This window comes from Micropterus dolomieu, linkage group LG20 (genome assembly GCF_021292245.1).
Source record: "Micropterus dolomieu isolate WLL.071019.BEF.003 ecotype Adirondacks linkage group LG20, ASM2129224v1, whole genome shotgun sequence".
Classification (NCBI taxonomy): Eukaryota; Metazoa; Chordata; class Actinopteri; order Centrarchiformes; family Centrarchidae; genus Micropterus; species Micropterus dolomieu.
The window spans coordinates 13,926,215-13,947,211 of NC_060169.1; the positions used below are offsets into that span (position 1 = coordinate 13,926,215).

The following is a 20,997-nucleotide window of genomic DNA, read 5'->3' on the forward strand; positions in this document are numbered from 1 at the left end:
CTTCATAACTGAATTTGTTTGTTTGATCTTGCTGACATGTTGGATACACCAATCTGTGTATTGTTCAAACTGAAATGCCATGTAGGCCTACATGTTCGTGCTCTCCTGCCACAGTGGTGTACAGCACACGTGGGCACATTCACTTTTTTGTGTGTTTGTTTGTACTAACAGCTGATACGTTACAATGTTTTCACAGCAGTTCTCTCACTCGTGCTGGGATGATCAGTGTGTGCCCAGGTATCTTGTCAGGAGCTTTCGAGCAACATGACAGCAGGTTCTGGAGTCATGACACAGTGCAGGCTGCGTGCCTTGAGGTGTATATGTTCATGAAATATAAAACAAACAAGATTAGTGCCCTTTTTTCTAATGATAAAGCAATTCGTTTGTACAAATAGGCAGGGAGACTGTGGGCTGTGTTGACTGAAAAACACAGATGGTCTGATGCTAAAGAAGAATGTGTGTGTTTGTGTGTGAGAGGATGAAGTAGAAGGGTAGATAAGAGGAAGCTATAGGAGGAAAGGAGAGACTCAACACTTGCAGCAAACCCCCCCCCCCCTCCCCCATTGCTTCGGTGAAGGTCTGATAGGGAGCAGATTTCATAACAGCCCAATAACACCCTCCAAGGGGTCTCAAGATACAGCTATTCTGTCTCTGCAAGAGCTGCCATCATCTTTACCTCAACAATCCAGCCCCTGTCAACAGCTGTCAACCCCTACAACCCCTGAGCCGACTGATATTGACAATAAAACAGGAGGTAGGATCAGTGGGTTGCCATGAATGTGTGCACACATGCATGTAAGTTTGCGTGTTGGTGAAAAGGTCCAAGAGTGGACACTCATTCCAACTCAGAGAAGTGCTCGGTATGCACCTGGTGGCTATACTCTCACACGGCGGGATAAAGACAGATTTCATAGAGGCATGGGGAGGAATACAGAGAGGCAGGCGCACAGAAAGAAAAATGTATAATGATCCGCGTTGTCACAGCCATGACTTTTGGACAGCTCTGGTTACTTGCAGTGTGCTGCGGAGGAGATGGAGAATTGTAAGCCTTGTCATGCATCATAAATGTAATACCATATGGGAATGCAGCTCTCACACACAGTAGAGAATAGGAAATTTGTGCACCCCATAAAGAAGAATGTATTGCCTTTTACGAGGTAGCAAAGGACATATTGTGTGGCAGGCTTCATAAACATACGCATGTTTCTCTTATGAGTTTTTTTCCAGGATTTGAGGGAAGGCTATACAGAACGAGAGCGGAGGATTAAGAGGTAGATAAGCATAGACGCTGTACTGATTGAGAAGAGAGAGGATGAGTTAGAAATGGAAATAGATGAGAATGATCTGAGATCTGAATGTGAATGGAAAGGAGGTTGAAGGTGCAGACAAAAATAATCATGTATGGAATGTTTGTGCTGATACATACAACATCAGCATGCATACCATTTCGCTCACCTCTGCCCCAGAAGGGCTCTTCGGTGGCAATCTCATAGCTGCCTTTTTTCCCTCCAAATATTTGCCACAGAGTTATCAAACAAAAAGTGCATCTTGCGAGTGTGGAGGAGTTTTCATCTCACTGTCTCTGGTGGGATTGTTAAAGCAGACAGTGTCTATAGATCTTTGGGGGTCACAGCATTCAGAAACCTCCATTTGTTGGTGCCATCGTCCCCTCAGTAACAATAAAGGACAATCAGTGTGTGTGAATCAGCTCATGGCAGGGATCTGGACCCCTGCACCTCAGGGTGAAGACCCTATCATCATCTTTGCTTGCTGCACAGCTCTGCAGAGGGAGCAGCAAAGCTTAAGACATCATGCGCAGATTTGGCAGTGCTTACTTTCAGTATATCTGGCTATTTCTCAGTCCTCTCCCTGTGACTTAGCAGCATCTGCAGTGAGACTGATCAATAGCTCACACCAACAAGAGGTCTTGAGGCCAATTAGGCCAGGCAAGGTGGCGTCAGACTTTGTGTCAATAAAGCTTGTCTGCCCTTGGGAGCAGTGGATAATGAATAATAGCAGGTAGATATTTTCCGAGTGTGTTTGTTTGTCTGTGTGTGTGTGTGTGTGTGTGTATGAGTGCGTGTGTGTGTGTGTATGAGTGCGTGCGTGCGTGCACTGCAGTTACTGATTTACATTAAATGATCATCAGCCCGTCCAAGAGAAGTTCTAGCAAATCTTAAGCTCTTGACCGCACCCCATTTTGAGTAAATGCCTCTGTCACTGTTGGATCTGCTCCTACATACCAAATAGAGCAGGGAAGTGTGATGAAGGGGCGCCTGATCAAATGTCATTGTCCTGCTTTCATGCACAATACTTTAGCGCCCTCTGTTGGTGTGTTATATCACAACATGATAAAAAAAATAGATACCTCATTATAAGTCTTATTATTGCATCGCAGTTGATGACTTTGATCTTAAACGTGCACGCAACCAGCTCCTGACAGAACATATCTGTCATCCCCAGAGCCCAACATATTACAGTATTAGTTTAATTTCCCCTTGCCTTTGGCAAATCACTCCAAGTCTGCCCAATCCTGAAATATAATTTATCTGTCTGATACCTATCTCGGATTTATCATGAAGGTGAATTCATTAACCTTAATTGCAAGGTTTATGTGGTGAAAGGGCGAGGTGTGGCGAGGGTTCATAGAAGAGGAGATACGATCCAATTCATTCAGTATTGGTTTGCAAAAGACTTCTGGCCAAGCAATAACTGAGAACCTCTCTCTCACATACACATACACACACAGACACACACACATCCTCACTCTCTCTATGACAGTCAAGTTAATTAAAGTAGCTGAACAATCAGGTATCAGAGTAAAGACAGAATTAGTCATCCTCAGGCCAAGCACTTTAAATCTTAATCAGACATACACTAATTAAACTTCCTTTAATTGAGTATTTTGCTCTCAGATGCTTGTGTGTGGGGTATACAATGTTGACTCCAAATGTTTACTTGTAATTAAAAAAAGTAGTTATGTTATGTATTGTGTCCAGCCTATGTGGACTACAAATATTGTTGCAGTGATGAAACATTTTCAGGACAAGTACATAACGTCTTACATTAAACATTACATTGCAAACAAAGAATTTTGTCTTCCATCCAAAACTCAACAAAAAAAAAAATCACTAAAAAGTTTACCTTCCTAAAACTCAACACAAGTCCATCCAAAAGAACTCATCAGAAATGACAGACTGAGATGAAGGAATGAGCAATAAAATGAAATGAACGTTTTATATCATTAATCATACCTGAATCAAATTTTAAAATATAGTCTTTAACATTAAACCTGTCTGCTTCTATATACATAACGTTATACATGACTATGGACACAGAGCTCTGTGTAACTATTTATCTATGTTTACATCTTTATGTGCTTTTTTAGATATATTTTTATATGCAGTAGGAGCCATGAGTTGACATATTACTACAAAAGACAAGCTTAATGCTAACTTGTGTCATTTCAGCAGTGATGCACATGAAAAATGAGCTGTGCACATGCTTTAAATGTAACATTGTTGTATTTAAGAGAAGCCATCTTGACATGATTTACTTCACAATTTATTTGTAGTGGTTTGTGAAGGACTTGTGTTGTGAGGTATGCTGCAACACCAGATGGAAAACTTAGGCTAATGCAAAAAAAAAGTAAATATGCCATGGGAAATTAGGCTCCTAGCTTGTTTTTCAAAGCTTGACTAACCAGTTATGTCATAACAAATCCTGGTCTGGGCAACAAAGAAAAAAACTTTGTTGCTGCTGCTTTGGCATCTTAACTGCTTCGCATGTCAGTTCAGGCCAGAAAGAGCAATCCAACCATTCTCAACCTGAGGTACTCCAAACTAGGAATTCAGTTCATGAATCATACAGACCCCAGGCTCCAGCGTGAAATCACTCATTTGTTCCATTTTTCCATAGACTGAGAAAGTTGGACAGTGAATGCCAGAAGCTATTGCAAGAATGGGGATTTTTCTACCTCGTAATGCTTTCAGGAACTACCCACTTCACTCAGATTCTATGAATAGAAAGGAGATTGGGAGCAAGAGTAACGGATTGGAAAAGGAGAATGGAAGAAATGTACAGCTCCATCTCTCAGAAATAATTTAATTTTGTATGTGACCTCACTTCCTGAGGTGTCCGGGCCTACAGACATGCCTTGTGGTTATCAGGTGCCTTTCTTTCCCTCTTATCAGTGTTGTGAAGTTTTACAGCATAAAGCTCCTGGTGGTATAAGGTTCACCACGCCTTAGTTGCTGCTGCATGGTACTCTGTACTCTGTGTAATGTGTTTTTTGAATACGTTCATAGTTTCGACTCAAGATAAGTCAAAATATGGATCAGAACTAACATTTGGAACATAACCAGGTAAGCTTGTGTTATCAGTAACACATTTCTACCCAGGAATAACACACCAGTCATTATTTTATGAGAGCTTGTGGCATAATTACAGAAGTTTTACAATTGTAGTTTAGTAATCCTTTTGTTCACACTTATCAAAACTAAAAGTCTGTATGGAACTCTGTTTTGTACTTATGTGTGTCAGACTGATAGTAAATCTATTAGGCATGTGCAGGGAAGAACACAAAGAGAACATATGTTGCCAGCAGGGAAAGGGACCAGCAAAAGTATTGACATTTGTTTGCTCATAAAAACGCCTTAACTCTGGGAGTGTGCAAACCTTTGCATGAATGCCTTTTGGTTTGTGCTATGTAAGCACTCTCAAGGACGTTCACCCCACATGTGGTGCTTTCCATTAGAGGTGTTTTGTACATAAACAAACAAATCTTTAACACAAACTCCTCAAGTTAAACTGAGTGTGCTGAATCAACACTGTCAGTGTCCAAATGAGTGGGTTTTTGCATTGGAGCTCACCTCACCAGTGACTGAAAGCACATCTGCCTGTATAGACATCATAGACAGTATATTTGCTTATCTTCTTTATTTATTGCTGTTTTAATTCCTGCCTCATGTTCTGCCCTCAGTAATATACTGACTTTGGGGTTATTTCTGTTCAGTCACAGTCCATTATTTGTATTGGAACAGAAACATTGTGCATCAGGTGTCCAAAATCTTTATTTAAAACTCATACTAAAGTATTTTTACACATTATAAGATATTTATTCTCACCATACACTGTATAAAAAAAAAAAATTAAGTTGTCAGGAGTAGTCTTTCTAAAATAACGCAAGGGTGACCCATTTGGTGATCGTGATTCCTCCATCCGCGCCTGGAAATGAAGAAGGGGTATGTGAAGAGGGAAAGAGAGAAGGAGCCTGTGGCACGGAAAGCACACACATCCATCAGTTCCTGCACTGAGGCCCCTGCTGTTTCTTATTCTTCAAAGGTCAAAGGGGTTCTCTCTGAGAGTTGCATGTCCCACTCCACAGTCATCATGTCTAAGCCAACAAATGGTAAGTTATTATCTGCAGGTAAAGACTCCCCCTCCTGCTCAGAAGGGCTCCATTTTCACTTTCAGTTTCACTTTGAGAATGAAATGCTCAGAGATTCTCCTATGTGAACATTATCGTGAAGTGAATGTAAATGTTTATAATGTCTAAATCAGGGACATTTGGCTGAATCAGTGCCCCTCTGAATCTAATATACTGTATATAATAAATATATAAATTTCTATGTATACCTTTATGCTGAGGAGACAATGGTATATATGCTATTGTTAAACTAGGCAATGACATATATAATTGTAAAAGGGATGATTTAGCTGTTTTTTGTTTTACCCGCAACATTAATCCACATGGGCCTATTCATTTGTTGGTATTGTTTTGACTGTTATAGACACATTTAATTTATTTTATTTTTTTAAAGGCATGATTACAAATGCAGTTGCTTAAGTGACAGGTCTACATACACATTCACACATTCACAGAATATTCAATAAATAGTGGCTTCTCAACTCCTGTTCAAGGGCTCCATTTTTACTTCCTGTTTTACTCTGAAAATGTAAATGCTTATAGACATACCCATCTGTAAAACAGAGTCTGTACTGTGAACATTTTCCTGAAAGAAACCTTATTCATTTCTAAATGGACAAGTGTCATGTACCTGCACTGTTGTTTCAGTTTAGTTCAGCATTATTGAGCAAAAATAAGAAAAACATAGTAATCAAGAATGTTGTTGGTAATACTTGTCTACCAGAGATTCCAGTTAATGTGAGAAATACTTCGGTGTTCTTGCTCAAAGAACACTCTGTGGATGAGAGAAAGAGATATGTTTAAGTGAATACAAAATGAAAGGTGGTATTTATCTTCTATTAAATTGCCTTTCAGATGATATTTATGCATATGCGCTGTCCAAGACCGTGACAAAGGTTTCATCACCTGCAACTGTAGGACTCTACTCTTCATGTCAGAACCGACTTAACATGATCCTCGGGCAAATGGAAGGTATGTTAACACTCTCTTTGTACCCCATTTCGCTTTAATCAACCACTTAAAGCCCTGTGTGTGGGTAGGAATTATTTGATTTTTTAAGGTCTTGATGTTGGCATCAAACGTAAACACTACACTTTGACCATGATTTACATGCAAACAACTGGCTGATACACTTACCATAATTCTCCTAAACAATGCATATATATCCCAGTTTAAGATGTGGTCCCATCACACACCTTGTGTTTTTCCCCTAACATGTTAATGTCATACGGTAAATCACGGTAATTACAACAGGGCTGCCTTAAAAAGACCCTTTCAGAGGCTATACATACTACTGTGTCCACACAATCTCCTCTATACCAATTTTAACGGAGCAAATGTCAACAAAACATACAACCTGGAATTACAGTTTAAACAAATGTCTGCAAAATTATAAACATGTTTTTAGCTCATGAATGACAGACCAAGTACCACCTTGAATCTTAAAGATAACACGCACATTTTTCATAAATGTAAGAATGAAAAGCTCCTTTGTGACATCAGAATTCCACAATGTAGTACATACTCAATATGCACATGAAATATGTGAAGACATATAAACATTTTTATAGGCAAGTGACACTGAACAGATCAATTCATGGAGCACATGCTACATTCATTCCAACCAAGGTGTTTCTTGAAAAAACTTGGCAAACAGTTTTGCACTTGTACATGTACTGTTATTCAATAACTCTGTATTAAAATTTTTATATTGCTTTTTGCCTTGAATAATGGAAAAGCACAATCTTTGGAATTATACATTTCTGCAGAATAACCTGATTGTTTTTCCAGGAACAGGTTTTGGGTTTAATGTCATGCCTAGGGCATTTTGTCAGAGTTGGTAAGAGCCAGATAAGTTGAAAAGAAAACTCCCGCACACTGTCTAACTTGCAAAAAATATATATGTATTTACCAAGAGCCAGATAAGTGAAATTCACTAACTTATTGCTGTAATATTCCCCAATATTCCTCTAAAAACTTTCTATTCATTATCCTCTTTATGTCCAAGCCAACTACCCAAACAACTTTGATACCTCTCTGCCTTGATTTATATAGCTTATCCTTACATATACTGCAACCAGCTAAATGATTGATCCTGATTGTAAATATCATCACTGTTTTGTGTCTCTTCAGTGTACATGAAGCAGGAAGCTGGGCAAGAATACAAAGGGAGATCCAGGCCTCGCTCAGTTAAGCTTTCATTTACTGGCTTTCTAGCCCTCATTGGCCGATTGCTCTTCTACAAGCCTATTTGGACTAAGGAGAACCAGCAGCACCAGAACATCAGGTTCATTTCTGTGCATTTTAGTGCCTGGCATTTTGCAGGCAGTGACCTGCTTTGGGCCGGGCTAGCTATAAGGCTGTTTCAGGCCATGCAGATAAACTTTGGGAAATTACAGCTTGTACTTTACCGTGTGGCTCAACACGATGAAGATGACGAAATCAAGAAGAAGGTTTGTGAATTCCCTAACTTTTCTCAGTTATTAAACAGAGTCTAGTGAGAGAGAGCTAAATGCATGCATGAAGATAAGTGTTGTATCCCATCTATGTTTTTACATTTTGTAGAAAATAGTTCCCAGTGAAAACTGGTGACAGCAAGGTGTATTGGGTTTCTGCCAAAGCACATCACCATTGAGTTGCACAAATATAAACTGTTGATGCTTTGAACATCAGAAATGAAATGCCCTTCACTGTCATTGTACTGGAATGGCAGCTCAAGTCTCAGTAGCGGATATGTCAAAACCTTAGTCGATATAGAAATATGTATTGGAGAAAGGGACATTTTGATATGATGATGGCGCTAGATGAAAAGTTAGGGGTTTTACCAAGTAATTACAATATTTCATTTGACAACCATGGAATGTCTGCAAAAAAATGTATGGTGGACCAACCGATAAACTGACATGCTGCTAGAGTGGCTAAAAACACGGCAGTGGGGTCTAACTCACTTCTTGTTTGTTCTTTGTTTTGTTTTTATAAAACATTTCAGAAAGTGGAGGATGGTCCTAACAACTGGAGGTCCAAAAAGGTTTGCTGCTGCCCTCTGTGGTTTCTCGTCCTGTCCATTCTTTTGGTTCCATTTATCATCCTGGTATTCCTGTTGACTGTTGGCTTTCCCGAATATGAGATGCAACCAGGCGAGGGGGTGAATGGAACACAAGGCCAGGTGGGCGTGCTGGAGAGCCTCGCCATCGCTTCATTAGGAGTCCCTGCAGTAAGCGTGTTGAGGTTTGTTTTTCTGATGTGTAAGAACTTCATCTTCAGCCAGGATCTGAACATCAAGAAGGGGATGGACAATGACCGGGTCAGCAGCCAGCTGGGCTTCATGAACGAAGTGAGGAAGGAAATGTGGTTTCTGTCTCGCTTCATCCAGTTTATGGAGGTGTTTGAGAGGAGAAGGATCCGAGTGTTACTGAAGATCACAAACCTGGATCGGTGCTCCCCCAAGAATATTGTTGCAGTTCTGGATGCCATCAACATTCTGCTTTCAGATGAGGAAAGTCCGTTTATTTCCATTTTGGCCGTCAACCCCGATGTACTTATACAGAAAGTGAACTTTGCAGATAGCTGCTTCAGCAAAGAGGACAGAGCTTATGCACTGCTGAACTGCATCGTGACTCTGGTCTTCACGGTCCCACCACTGTGCGATGATTCAAAGCGCAGTTTATTTTACAGCCTCACTAGCAATTCAAAAATCCCTGCGGACAGAAGCATGAGGGAAGATAAACATAGAAGTGGGGGCCACAAAAAGAGATATTCCTCAGATGTATCTGTAGAGATTGCATTGGAAATGAAAGAGTCAAAACTGCTTTTGAATGAAACTACAGCAGATGAGGAAGTAGAGACGTTGGTCAACAACGTCCTGACCAGCAATCAAAGGAATCTGAACAAGTATATGTTAGATGATGCCATGTCTATGAGGAGAGTGATCAACTCTATTCGAGTGACTGTGATCATCATGATGGCCTTGAAGAAAGAGATTCCTCAACCAGAATACATTGCAGCATGGGTGGTCTTGGCCAATCAGTGGCCCTGTCGCCTCAGCTGGATCATCCAGTGTGCAGAAGATGCTCAGCAGAGAGCAGGTATTGATCATACAAATGTGGCCAACATTGATGATTCAAAGACCTTATGGCAAGTCTTCAGTGAGTCCAGGGCAGAGCTGTATGTGATGAGTGCACAGATTGAGGACCTCCTTGAGCAGGATGGAGATCCTGAGATGTTTGAAAGATTTCTCACAGTGGATTTCCAATTCAAGATAAAGGACTTGAAGGCATTTGAAGCAGCAACTGTGAACCTGAATCCTTCAATTAGGAAGGAGCTTGCTCAGATCAGAGGGACATCCAGGCTGAAAGATTCTGGTTGGATGAGGAACCTAGCTCCCCTACCAATCAGAACTATCATCAATATGGATACAGAGGATGTTTGTAAAGAGGTAAACTTCTTCTTTAAAGAAATCTTTCTCTCCTGGTTGATTTGGCAACATGTGGTTGCTGGTGGTAACAGCAAGTGTGGTGTACTACCACAGCAAACACTTCATGAGCCAACAATTCACATTTTTCCATCATGCCATGAGCAACCACATCTGAGGAATGTAGCTGTGTTTAACTTATTTTATTGATAGTTATTCTAGGTAATTTTCCACCTTGTTTTAGTGTTTATTCCCTACTTGAATCTGCTCTCCCTCTCCCTGTATTAGTCTCTGCTCACTTTCTCCATCAGCATTATACAGTATGTTTTCTAAAGTCACACATTTAATAAACTCATCAGTGGTTCAGTCTTCAAGTGAGCCGCATGTGAATCGGAACCAACGTGGTACTGAGTGACATCTGCAGCGTGCGTTCACTGTAGCTCCGTAATGTAAAATTTCCATCATGTCCACGTCACCTATTTTATTGTCCAAAAGCCCCCCCCCACACACACACACACACAAACACACACACACACAAACAATAAAGGGGGTATAAACCAAACTGTGGCTATAATATTGCGGTCTGAACCAAACTGAGGATTTGGTGAATCGTTACACCCCTCGTGCTGAGCAGAAATACTATCAAAAATAGTCTTATTTCATGTAAATCTTTCAGATTATCTATATCAATATAAATTTTATTTATAAAGCACACTTAAAACAACTAAAGTTGACCAAGGTGCTTTACATGTTAAAAATACAACAACACAACAGTAATTACAAAGTAAAAGTACAGCAATAAAACATTAATTAGAATATACAGTATATGATATGTAATGATATTAAAATCGCTAAGGACAATAAATGTCTTAACTCAAAGGAAATGCCAAAGAAAAGTGATTTAAAGCGTTCGAGAGTTGGGGCGGTTCTGATAATGACTGGCAGGTTGTTCCACAGGTTAGGGGCAGCTCTACCAAAGGTTTGATCGCCTCTAGTTTTGAGTCTGCTTCTGGGTACATCCAGGAGGAGGAGATTGGCAGATCTTACCACTATAGCTGGAGTGGGAACTGTTTATCAAATTTAAACACACTGTCCAATAAGTCACCAAGACTCCTCACAATCGAGGAATTATTTGAAGCTAATGGGCAAAGAGTACCTCCTTCAAGCAATTCAGGATGTCCAAACACTATAACTTCGGTCTTGTCTCCGTTTAGGTTGAGGAAGTTAAGGTTCATCCATGTTTTGATGACCTTTAGATAGTAAAGCAGGGGCTGCAGTGAGCCCTTTGTTTTTAACCGCAGGGGCAAATAAATGTGTATATCGTCTACAAAACAGTGGAAAGAGACCTCATACTTCTCAAGAATGGAGGCCAGGGCAGAGTATATAAAGAAAATAGTATAGGGCCCATGACAAGTAAAAGTGGCTGTCTCAGAAAATAATCACCAAGGTGGACAGAGAAACTCCTATCTGTTAGGTAGGATCGAAACCACCAACCACCAAGTGCAGTACCTTTAACTCCTATTATGTAATAGTTATTTATTATTTATGAATGTACCTCTGTTACAAAGCAATACTTATTCAAATTGAATTATTATAAAATAATAAAATATGTGTTTATTTACCCCTCACGATTGTGCAAATCAAACTGGATTAGGAACTTACTCTTATTATTCCTCTGTGTTTATGATGTTCACTTTTTCTTCTTTTTCCTAGTTGGAGAGGATGAACTACTCCAATAAGTACATTGAAACTGTGAAAAGCAATGACCTCAATGGTTCGGCACTGGTTTTTGGTGAAGCAGAAGACCTTAAAAAACTCCTAAAAATGACCTTCGGTGAATGGGCACGTTTCAGACTGCACTTCTTGGGTTTATCATCACATCTCCGACAACACAAGTACATGCCGCCGACAGCTTATCAACCTCAGAACCAGCCATCTAGATTTACCCTACATGGTCCCCATCATTACTCATCTAATCTCAGTGGTTAACAGCTGCATGTAGGCATCCAATCCTTTCCCAGTAAGCCTGATGTCCATAAAATTATGATCTGCAAGTGTAACATATATTATCAATTTTACAGTAAAAATGAATAACCTGTGCATAAAAAATCACATACAGATTGCAATGTATGACTACAATTTTTATGCAAAATGCGTTTACTAGTGTTACTGATAAATTATTAAATAAATAGTTCAACATTTTGGGAAATGAAAATCTTGGCAAAAACACTGCTTAGAAAAATGTTTAATCTCTTATAACTGTCAAATAACTATCACGTCCTGTTAATTTAAGAGGGACAACCCCGACAATGATAGCTGTGGTGTTACCTAGATGTCTAATTGTTTATCAAAAAACCTTGATTGTACATTGTCGTGATTATATTTTCCTATAAAAGAAAATTTTCACAGCAGACATTTCAACATGTCCCAGTTATGATGGATGAATTTCATTTAGCTGTTTCAGTTTTAGGATCCTGGTAATGTGAATGCTGGCTCACTGTCATGGCTTTGCTGGTACACTTGAATAGAATGGAGCCATTGTTAACTATTGTTGCTAACACCTATGCTTTTCCGTAATGATAAGTCAGTGTCTGCTGTGAAAAAAAGGTCTATTATGAGACGGTGTTGTTGTTTTTTGTGTCAATGTGTAATAGAAGGAAAGGTAGGAAATAGAAAAGGACCAGGAATGTAAAAACTTGTGAAATGTTAGCTATAGAAAACATACAAACTATTGTATTGTTTGTTTGTAAGTAATTTTCAGTACTATAAAATACATAATTGGATATTACATTATCTTTTTGTAGGAAATTATGAAGCTCCAGTGTCTTTCACTCTCTCTTAGCCACTATCACAGTGACGAGATATTTATCAAAGTGATTATCTATATTGTTCCATCAATGACTGCGGCTGTAATTCACTGTGAGGGTTAACAGGAAACTTCTTTATGCACAAAATTGCAACTTGATTGTAGGCTTTACTTATATATTATTTGTTGTTACTCTGGTTGCACTTTTTTATTTTGTATGGACTTGTTGTGACTTTATTCTGGAATCAGTGAATGTTTATAATGAGTGTGTGATGTGCCTATGCTATACATCATGGATGCATGCTACAAATTTAAAAAGAGAATCAGAGAATATTAATTGAATGTTTAGGTTGTAGAAATCCCCTTAATACACAGACATCCTGGAATCATATATTATAGATCCCGAACAGGTATTAACAAAGTACATTTGGTATTTAATCGACAGAAATTCACTGTGTGAGTTTAGGGATACTTTATTGATCATTAAGCAGAACATTTGCTGCAGTAAAGCATAATTCTCCATTTCATGCAAATCAATAAAATGTAAACTCTGGCAAATGAAATGTATATGCAAATGTCCCATTAAAAAATAAAATGTTCATTCAAGCAAATAAATAAAATGTGTTGTGTGGTACTTTACTAGTTTGCAAACAGCCCAAGCAATGTGCTGACTCATTAATGATATTTTAACATCAAAGTGTTCTCATGTTAAATAAGGTTCATTTCATCTGTATTCCTTTGAACGTTAATTTGGCTAAAAATATAACACTAACAATCCCCAGGCATTTACAGTACAAGCAATACCATTACACTACCGCACATACCAAAAGCATACAGTACATAGTGAAGGTCTTAACACCAACAGGAGATTTTAACAGACAGACTCTGACTTTGTAGTTGTTAATAATAGTAGCGCCCTCTGATCTTTCAGTGTTCAATCACGTTTACTGTTCAAACATTGGGCCAACTGGACTAATCAACAGTCACAGAGAAATTCTCTGAATAAAATATTCCCCTGTGGTATATTTTTGAGCCAGGCTGATAGAAAAGTGACAGAACGAGGCAGTAGAAATTAAAAGTTCAAGAGTTTAAACTCGCCACTTCAAATGTTTAAGCAATATCTCACAACAGGCCGTGGTATACGCTTCTTATATCACAGTTAAGGGGCGTTGTTCAGCCCGAAACGATGCGGAATAAACATAGCCATGGGTGGATTCATTATTATGTTTTCATGTTAGCAAGAAGAAGAGACATCATTACAAATCAAAGATCACAGTGTTTGCTTTACAAGTTATAAAAGCTCAAAAGGAGGGAAGTCAAGTAAAATTCTGCTTCTAGTAGATACTTTCTCTGAATAAGCTTTACTAAGGCATAACTGTATGAAAGTTACATTTTGACCATTATTTGCATATTAAGACACATACTTCATATAATCAAGGCACATGTGTGGAATTATTTTGAATTACACACAACAATATTTTCAAATTCAAGACAGTTTTAGATATAGCAGTTTGCAAATATGTTCATGGTAAAGTCATAATAAAAATGTTGTCTAGGACAAAATAACAAATTTGGACAATTTAGGAATGTATTTAAAAAAGAAACATTTGCTTAAAAAACAGCAAGACATCTTCTAACAGGCACCATTACTATAACACCACAGTGATATATTTTTATAATTTTTAAATAGATCCCAGATTTAAATTACCGGTATAATGCTGGGTCCTAATGTTGTAATGCAGCAGTTCTCCTTTCCTGTATTTTACCATCACAGACACAGCAGGAATACATCCAGGCTGTTTGGTCGGAAGCAGCTCACTTGCGTCCCAAGGACTCAGCCAGCTTCTTGAGCCTTTTCTTCAGCTCCAGAGGAAACTTTTCATAACACTTTTTACAAACAGGCTTCATGTCAAACTCAACAAACTTGTTCCTGCAAAGAGGGAAAGATGTCATGTCAATACTAAATGTGTGATCCAATGATTTGTCTTTCGTCCACATTATTAACCTTTCAGATTTCTCTCTGACATGCAGATTTCTTGTCTAAATATTATTAGCACTGCAGGTTAAAATGTACTTAAAGTCACTCTCTCATTATTTAAAATTATATTAGTATTAGGATCATACTTTAAGGAGATAACACCCATCTTCTGCTCAGGAAGTATCATGCAAATTAACCAGCTGCTTTTCCCTTTGGTGCAAGCAATGATTAATCTCATTCAAACCAAAAAACTTCAGTCTTGAAGGAAACTCAAGTTTGTTATAGGTAGCGCTGAAGTTATTAAATTTGAGAGCTCGTACAGCATTTACAAAACAAAAACACTGCAAAGGGAAACAGAGTCTGACAGAACACAATGCAAAACAACTGAAGTTTCTTGGGGAAACTAACAAGAGATAATCAACACTCCTGGGACATGTTATTTGTTACCATGGTTTTTGGCTCATGAAGTCACTGAATTTGATTAAACGTCAACAGTGTTTGAAAATATGTTTTTTTTCTTTTAACATTCTGCTTGCATGATTGAGATGCGTGTGGTTAATCTAGTATTAGCCTTTTACTGACTGCTAACTTATTAATTCAGTTTAACCCAAAAAAATGTTTTTTTAAAACTAATTTCCATTGTGTTCTGTGTGACTTGCAGCATTTCTGTATTTGATTACATTTCCTGTATTTGCAACGCTTTGTTTTTTTCAATGAACGAGAGCATGTGTTGTCAAAATATGTTTTTTTCCCCCATTTTGGTGCTGAGCTATTAGGGCCAGCGTACAAAAATGTGCTTGTTCGCGCTCCTTCAATGTGAGGATTTTCTGTTTGAATGTCTTTGGGTTTCAGACTGTTGATTGAACAAGACATTTGAAGATGTCACCTTGGACTCCATTTTCAGATTAAATCAATAATGAAAATAATTGTTTGGTGCAGCCTATGCTTATAAGCATCAACTGAGCCAAACTTATGTTAAAGATGCATGTATGCTATAATGTTTTGCACAGATGCCATTACCACAAGACAATTATTGGGTTGAATTTACTTCTAGAAATAAATTAGAAATAATGACATGCCATACTGTAAAGTCTACTGAGTAAACAAGGAATACCACAGAAAAAGAGGAAGACAGATATTGCACAAACCAACAGATGGAGTGGTGAGTTGTAAAGAATATTAACTACAGACAGACAGCAGCTTTTTTCTTGCGGTCTTTGGCATCACGCTCACGTCGGGCCAGGCGGCGTTTCAGCTCCTCAGGCATGCGTTCATAGCAGTGCTTGCACACTGGCCTCAGGTCAATTTCAACAAACTTATCTCTGAGTTACCATAGACGCAGCAAGTGAAGCATGTTAAGAGGAGAAATTGGAGGAAAAGGAAAGAGCCAAAGAGGGAAGAGTTGTAGCAGGAGAAAGATAAAACACAGAGACAAGTGTTAAGACTACCACTAAAGCAGGGGTTAAGTAGGAAAACATCAGCTGGTAGTATTGTACATGATTAACTAGCAAAATAAGCTATTAATGAGCAACATAACTTACTTCAGAGTGAGTTTTGTGTTGCAGGTGGAGCACGAGAAACAGCTGACACACCAAGCCTTGTTGAGAGCAGACACCACTGAGGAAAATATGAACATTCAACTGTTGTTTCTTCAAGCAACATTTTATGTAAATTACTAAAAACACTGTACTGAATGTGAGCTTTGTTTTATTTATTTATTTATTTTTTTAATACTGATACTCACCATCGCCTTCAATCACACGGTTGCAGTGATAGCACACATCGCCGAAGAGCTTGGTAACAGGCAAACAAGGAGATTGGGTGTTTATACAGCAAACGCAAATTCATTTATTTGGTGAAGCAATGAAAGGTTAGCATTAGCTGTGTAATTTCATTGACACTCTACTGACATTAGAATGTCTTTCATGTTTTCCAAAGTCCTTGTTTGGCTTGGCTCTTTTTCTTACCTGGTTATAATGAGTCTCACAGTAAGCCAATCCCTTCCTCTCGTAATGGCGATGACCAAGGAAAGGCTTCTCACACTTGGCACACACAAAATGCTGTAAAAAAAATTTAAAAAAATAAACTTGCTGAGGGACAGGGAGTTTGAGGGATAGGGGGAAAAATCCTAATGAAGGCAAGTGACTGGAGGAGCAGGTACCAACACACAGATAGGGTGCAGATTTTATTTTCTAGAAGTCTGATACATTAATACCACAAGAGAATTACATGAATATGTTTAGTTAAGATAATCCTCTATTGATTTATTTAATATTTACTTACCTAGAATTTGTTTTAAGTTAAAGACTTCACCTATGAAGAAATGTTACTATAGTAATCCAGTGATGTTTTTGTTTTTAATCACATTGAGCCCACCTGTGATATAAAGAAACCACTGCAGTGTTTCTGTAGAGCTCCCACTGTGTTTTTAAAATTGTTCTACTTTTCTGGTGCCTGCCAGATAACACTGAAGTGGTTAGATACAACATTCATTGCACCTAATGGCTCTTTAGCATTAAATTGACTGCTATACACTCTTGATAGTCTTGAGCATTTTGAACAGTGTGAGATTCAGCAGCCTCCAGACAGATGAACACACAACTTCATCTGCTGCGCTCTGCCTCAGGAGAAACAATATTTTAAAAAAAGGCTCACATCTCTGCTACTTCTTCAAATGAGCTCATTAACAGTGTTTTGGTTCTAAATTGGTTTATTATACATGAATTAAATTTTCCTATGCATAAGTAATAGTAACTAAATTTAAAACTAATTACAGTCTTTTATTCTGCTTCTGTGTGAAGGCATATAAAAAGGTGATCAGCATGACATTTGTCCACCATTATTAACCTGTCAGTAGCCTTTCCAAAGCAATACTCTCTGTAGTCCAACTTGCAATATGCAGAGGAACTTTTAAAGAAACGCAGCAAGTTTTGCCTCAGAACAACAAACGGCAACATGTATTACTTTTCTTTGAAATTACAGAAATGTAACATTGTATCTAGCGTATTGATAAATAGTCTGATTCTAGTTCACAAACCTCTACATGCCACTGCTTGCCCATGGCATTTACAACACGCCCCTCGATGGGTCTCCTACAGGCTCCACAGATCGGTACACCCATCTTGTCGTGGCAGGGCAAACAGAAGAGCTCTCCCTTCAGTTCCCTGGCTTCAGCTGTCAATTCCTTCCTGTGGACAGAGAAACACTTTAAAGAGAGAGAAACACAGGCTTTGAACACATATAGATCATTTTTCATCTGGACCTGAAACACGTGCTGTTTTCTGTACTAAACAGCCGGGTGGAGTGGTAAGACTGACCCACAATTGCTGCAGTTGAAGTGGTCTGGGTGATAGGGGTCATTCTTAAAGATCAGTGGCTGCTCTTCAATGATGGCATGGCACTTCTGACAGATGTACTTGCCCAGGCCACGAGCTTTCTCGCGGTTATGGCACGGGCGACACAGGTGCCTGAGGTAAATGGAGGAGAACAAAATGTAAGGTGTCAAGAAAGAATCTGCAGCCTCGAATAATGTTTTGACATACTCTGTCACAGCTGCTCAAAATTACATTGTTTGTTAGAACGCAAAAGTCAGCCAGCTTGACGTGTGTGTAACCACCTGCTTTACAAGCTGTCAGTGTTATATTAAGACTCTAATAAGATGGGATACTTACCTGCCAGCATTTTTGACAAACCCCACGTCTGCAAGCACAGCCTGGCAAATGTCACAGCAGAAGCAGTCAGGGTGCCAACTATTGTTCATGGCCTTAATGACACGACCAATGATGAACTCCCCTGAGGGAAACCACAAGTGAGAGATCAGCTTGAGGCAAGTTTAACTTTTGTTTGTTGGGACTATATGCTATTTTGGGGTACTGTACAGTAGTTATGAATAACTACTCCATTATGGACTCCTAGTGTTCTCGAAGAGGCCAGTTACACCTGGCATTAAAATGTGTCTCTTATTATTTATTATTAATGTGCGTCTCCAGTGTCCACACTGAGAGCCGACCGCATTTTCCAGCTCAAACAACTGCACGTCACATCCTCCTCTCGTTTGCGCAGGTCCAAAAAATGCTCTGTAACTATTGACTGTATAATAACTTTCTCAACAGTCTCTTTTCACCATGATTCGTTTTCCTCTCTCTTCAACGGTGCGGCAGCGTAATGGCTCAGCTGGAAAGCGAAACTGAAACTTAAGTTCCGCCTACCCTCATTTTCTTGCTCTGACACTGTAATGTTGAATGCATTTTGATTGACACTGAACAAAATTATAACCAACACTTGTGTTTTGTGCCCCCGTTTATCATGAGCTGAACTCAAAGATTTAAGACTTTATCTATGTACACAAAAGGCCTAATTCTCTCAAATATTGTTTACAAATCTGTCAAAATCTGTGTTAGTGAGCACTTCTCCTTTGCCGAAATAATCCATCCACCTCACAGGTGTGGCATATCAAGATGCTGATCAGACAGCATGGGTATTGCACAGGTGTGCCTTAGGCTGGCCACAATAAAAGGCCACCCAAAAAAAGGTTTGGGGGTGTCCGGAAACCAGTCAGTATCTGGTGTGACCACCATTTGCCTCACGCAGTGCAACACGTTTCCTTCACATACAGTTGATCAGGTTGTTGATTGTGGCCTGTGTTGATCCACTCCTCTTCAATGGCTATGGAAAGTTGCAGTCAGGTCGAGACCCCGATGAGGATGACGTGCAAAGCAGATGAGCTTCCCTAAGATGATTCCTGATGTTTGTGCAGAAATTCTTTGGTTATGCAAACCGATTGTTGCAGCAGCTGTCTGAGATGCTGGTCTCAGACGATCTTGGAGGTGAAGATGCTGGATGTGGAGGTCCTGGGCTGGTGTGGTTACACGTGGTCTGCGGTTGTGAGGCCGGTTGGATGTACTGAAAAATTCTCTGAAACACCCTTGGAGACGGCTTATGGTAGAGAAATGAACATTCAATTCATGGGCAACAGCTCCAGTGGACATTCCTGCAGTCAGCATGCCAATTGCACGCTCCCTCAAAAGTTGCGACATCTGTGGCTTTGTGCGTTTTCGAGTGGCCTTTTATTGTGGCCAGCCTAAGGCACACTTGTGCAATACCCATGCTGTCTGATCAGCATCTTGATATGCCGCACCTGTGAGGTGGATGGATTATCTTGGCAAAGGAGAAGTGCTCACTAACACAGATTTTGACAGATTTGTGAATAATATTTGAGAGAAATAGGCCTTTTGTGCAAATAGAGAAAGTCTTAGATCTTTGAGTTCAGCTCATGATGAATGGGGGCAAAAACAAAAGTGTTGCGTTTATAATTTTGTTCAGTGTAATTAGAGCATGTCTGTCTCTCTCTGAGACAGTCAAGCAGTTTTTAAATTAAGCTTAGGTAGCACTAAAATGTATCATGGGTGATCTAAACACAAGTGGGAAGATAAATAAAAGCATGACTATACTTTAAGATCAGTGGGGACATATTGCAATCCGAGTACTCAATAAACATAGAAGTCAGGGATGCTTACATCCAAATATGTACAGCGGTGCAGTTGTTCCCAAATTTGTGAGAGGTCTGCCAAAACAGTCTGAAGATTCTCAGTTATCCAGGTCATAGTTATCCAAGCATATATAATCACTTGTAGCACACATGAGATGCATTCTGGTACCAGGTCTAAAATGCATTCCATCTCAATTTGAGCTAGACATAGTCTGAATATATCTAAATACAAGATACTTCATTCTTTATTTGGGTGCCCATTAGCTTACACAAAGTGGTTGCTGGTCTTTCTGGGGTCCACACAACCCCACAAATACTAGATCTGGAGAGGCAGTAAATGAATGAGCCCATATAACACTCACCACACTGGTGACAGCAAGGGGCAAACAGCATCTGAAAGTCATGTTCACAATATTTTCTTCCTTCAAACTGTGAAGAGAAGAAGATTGAGATTAAAGGAGTACCACAGAAATCATCACCCAACACGCAGTGTAGAAAGTATGTCACTGTAGATTTGTGAAATTAATTACTGGCTATTTGAGCGCAATACCTCGTAGAAGAGTCCCTCTGGAAACTGCTGAAAACACTGGGCACACACAAAGCACTGCTCATGGTACAGCTCTCCATTACTATTGACAATCTTTTCAGTTGCGGCAAAGCCACTCTTACATCTCTCACAGGCCGCAGTGGCCAGGGCATTAGCAATGCTGTTGCATGAGACAAGAATATATATATTAGTACATAACTTCCCCAGAGTCCCTGTGAAGGGCTGACAAATGTTTACCATTTCTCACATATCTCCTACTTTAACTGCTGTGCATGTTTCAGCAGCTGTCACCATGGAGAATGGAAATAATGTGAATCATTTTGGGGGGGGGGGGGGGGG

General features: G+C 39.3%; 2 protein-coding genes across 3 annotated transcripts in view; one reads left to right on the top strand and one right to left on the bottom strand.

Moving 5' to 3' along the window:
* The first annotated feature begins 5,391 nt into the window (after positions 1 to 5,391).
* On the top strand, positions 5,392 to 11,828 carry nkpd1 (NTPase, KAP family P-loop domain containing 1). The gene is made up of 5 exons (XM_046033247.1): positions 5,392 to 5,410; positions 6,284 to 6,400; positions 7,562 to 7,881; positions 8,418 to 9,863; positions 11,553 to 11,828. The coding sequence occupies exons 1-5, from the start codon at positions 5,392 to 5,394 to the stop codon at positions 11,826 to 11,828; spliced, it is 2,178 nt and encodes a 725-aa protein (XP_045889203.1).
* Positions 11,829 to 13,102: 1,274 nt separating this feature from the next.
* LOC123959069 (LIM and senescent cell antigen-like-containing domain protein 1) overlaps positions 13,103 to 20,997 on the bottom strand; it is an 8,802-nt gene continuing 907 nt past the window's right edge. Inside the window, exons 2-11 of one of the 2 annotated variants that reach the window (XM_046032923.1) lie at positions 20,662 to 20,818; positions 20,474 to 20,540; positions 18,295 to 18,415; positions 17,941 to 18,090; positions 17,661 to 17,811; positions 16,591 to 16,683; positions 16,368 to 16,416; positions 16,165 to 16,240; positions 15,772 to 15,945; positions 13,103 to 14,575 (exon numbers count right to left, since the gene is read on the bottom strand). In XM_046032923.1, coding sequence (XP_045888879.1) covers positions 15,807 to 15,945; positions 16,165 to 16,240; positions 16,368 to 16,416; positions 16,591 to 16,683; positions 17,661 to 17,811; positions 17,941 to 18,090; positions 18,295 to 18,415; positions 20,474 to 20,540; positions 20,662 to 20,818 — 1,003 coding nt within the window. In that variant the 3' untranslated portion in view covers positions 13,103 to 14,575; positions 15,772 to 15,806. The remainder of the gene's footprint in view (positions 14,576 to 15,771; positions 15,946 to 16,164; positions 16,241 to 16,367; positions 16,417 to 16,590; positions 16,684 to 17,660; positions 17,812 to 17,940; positions 18,091 to 18,294; positions 18,416 to 20,473; positions 20,541 to 20,661; positions 20,819 to 20,997) is intronic. The other variant, XM_046032924.1, reaches the window with a different exon arrangement.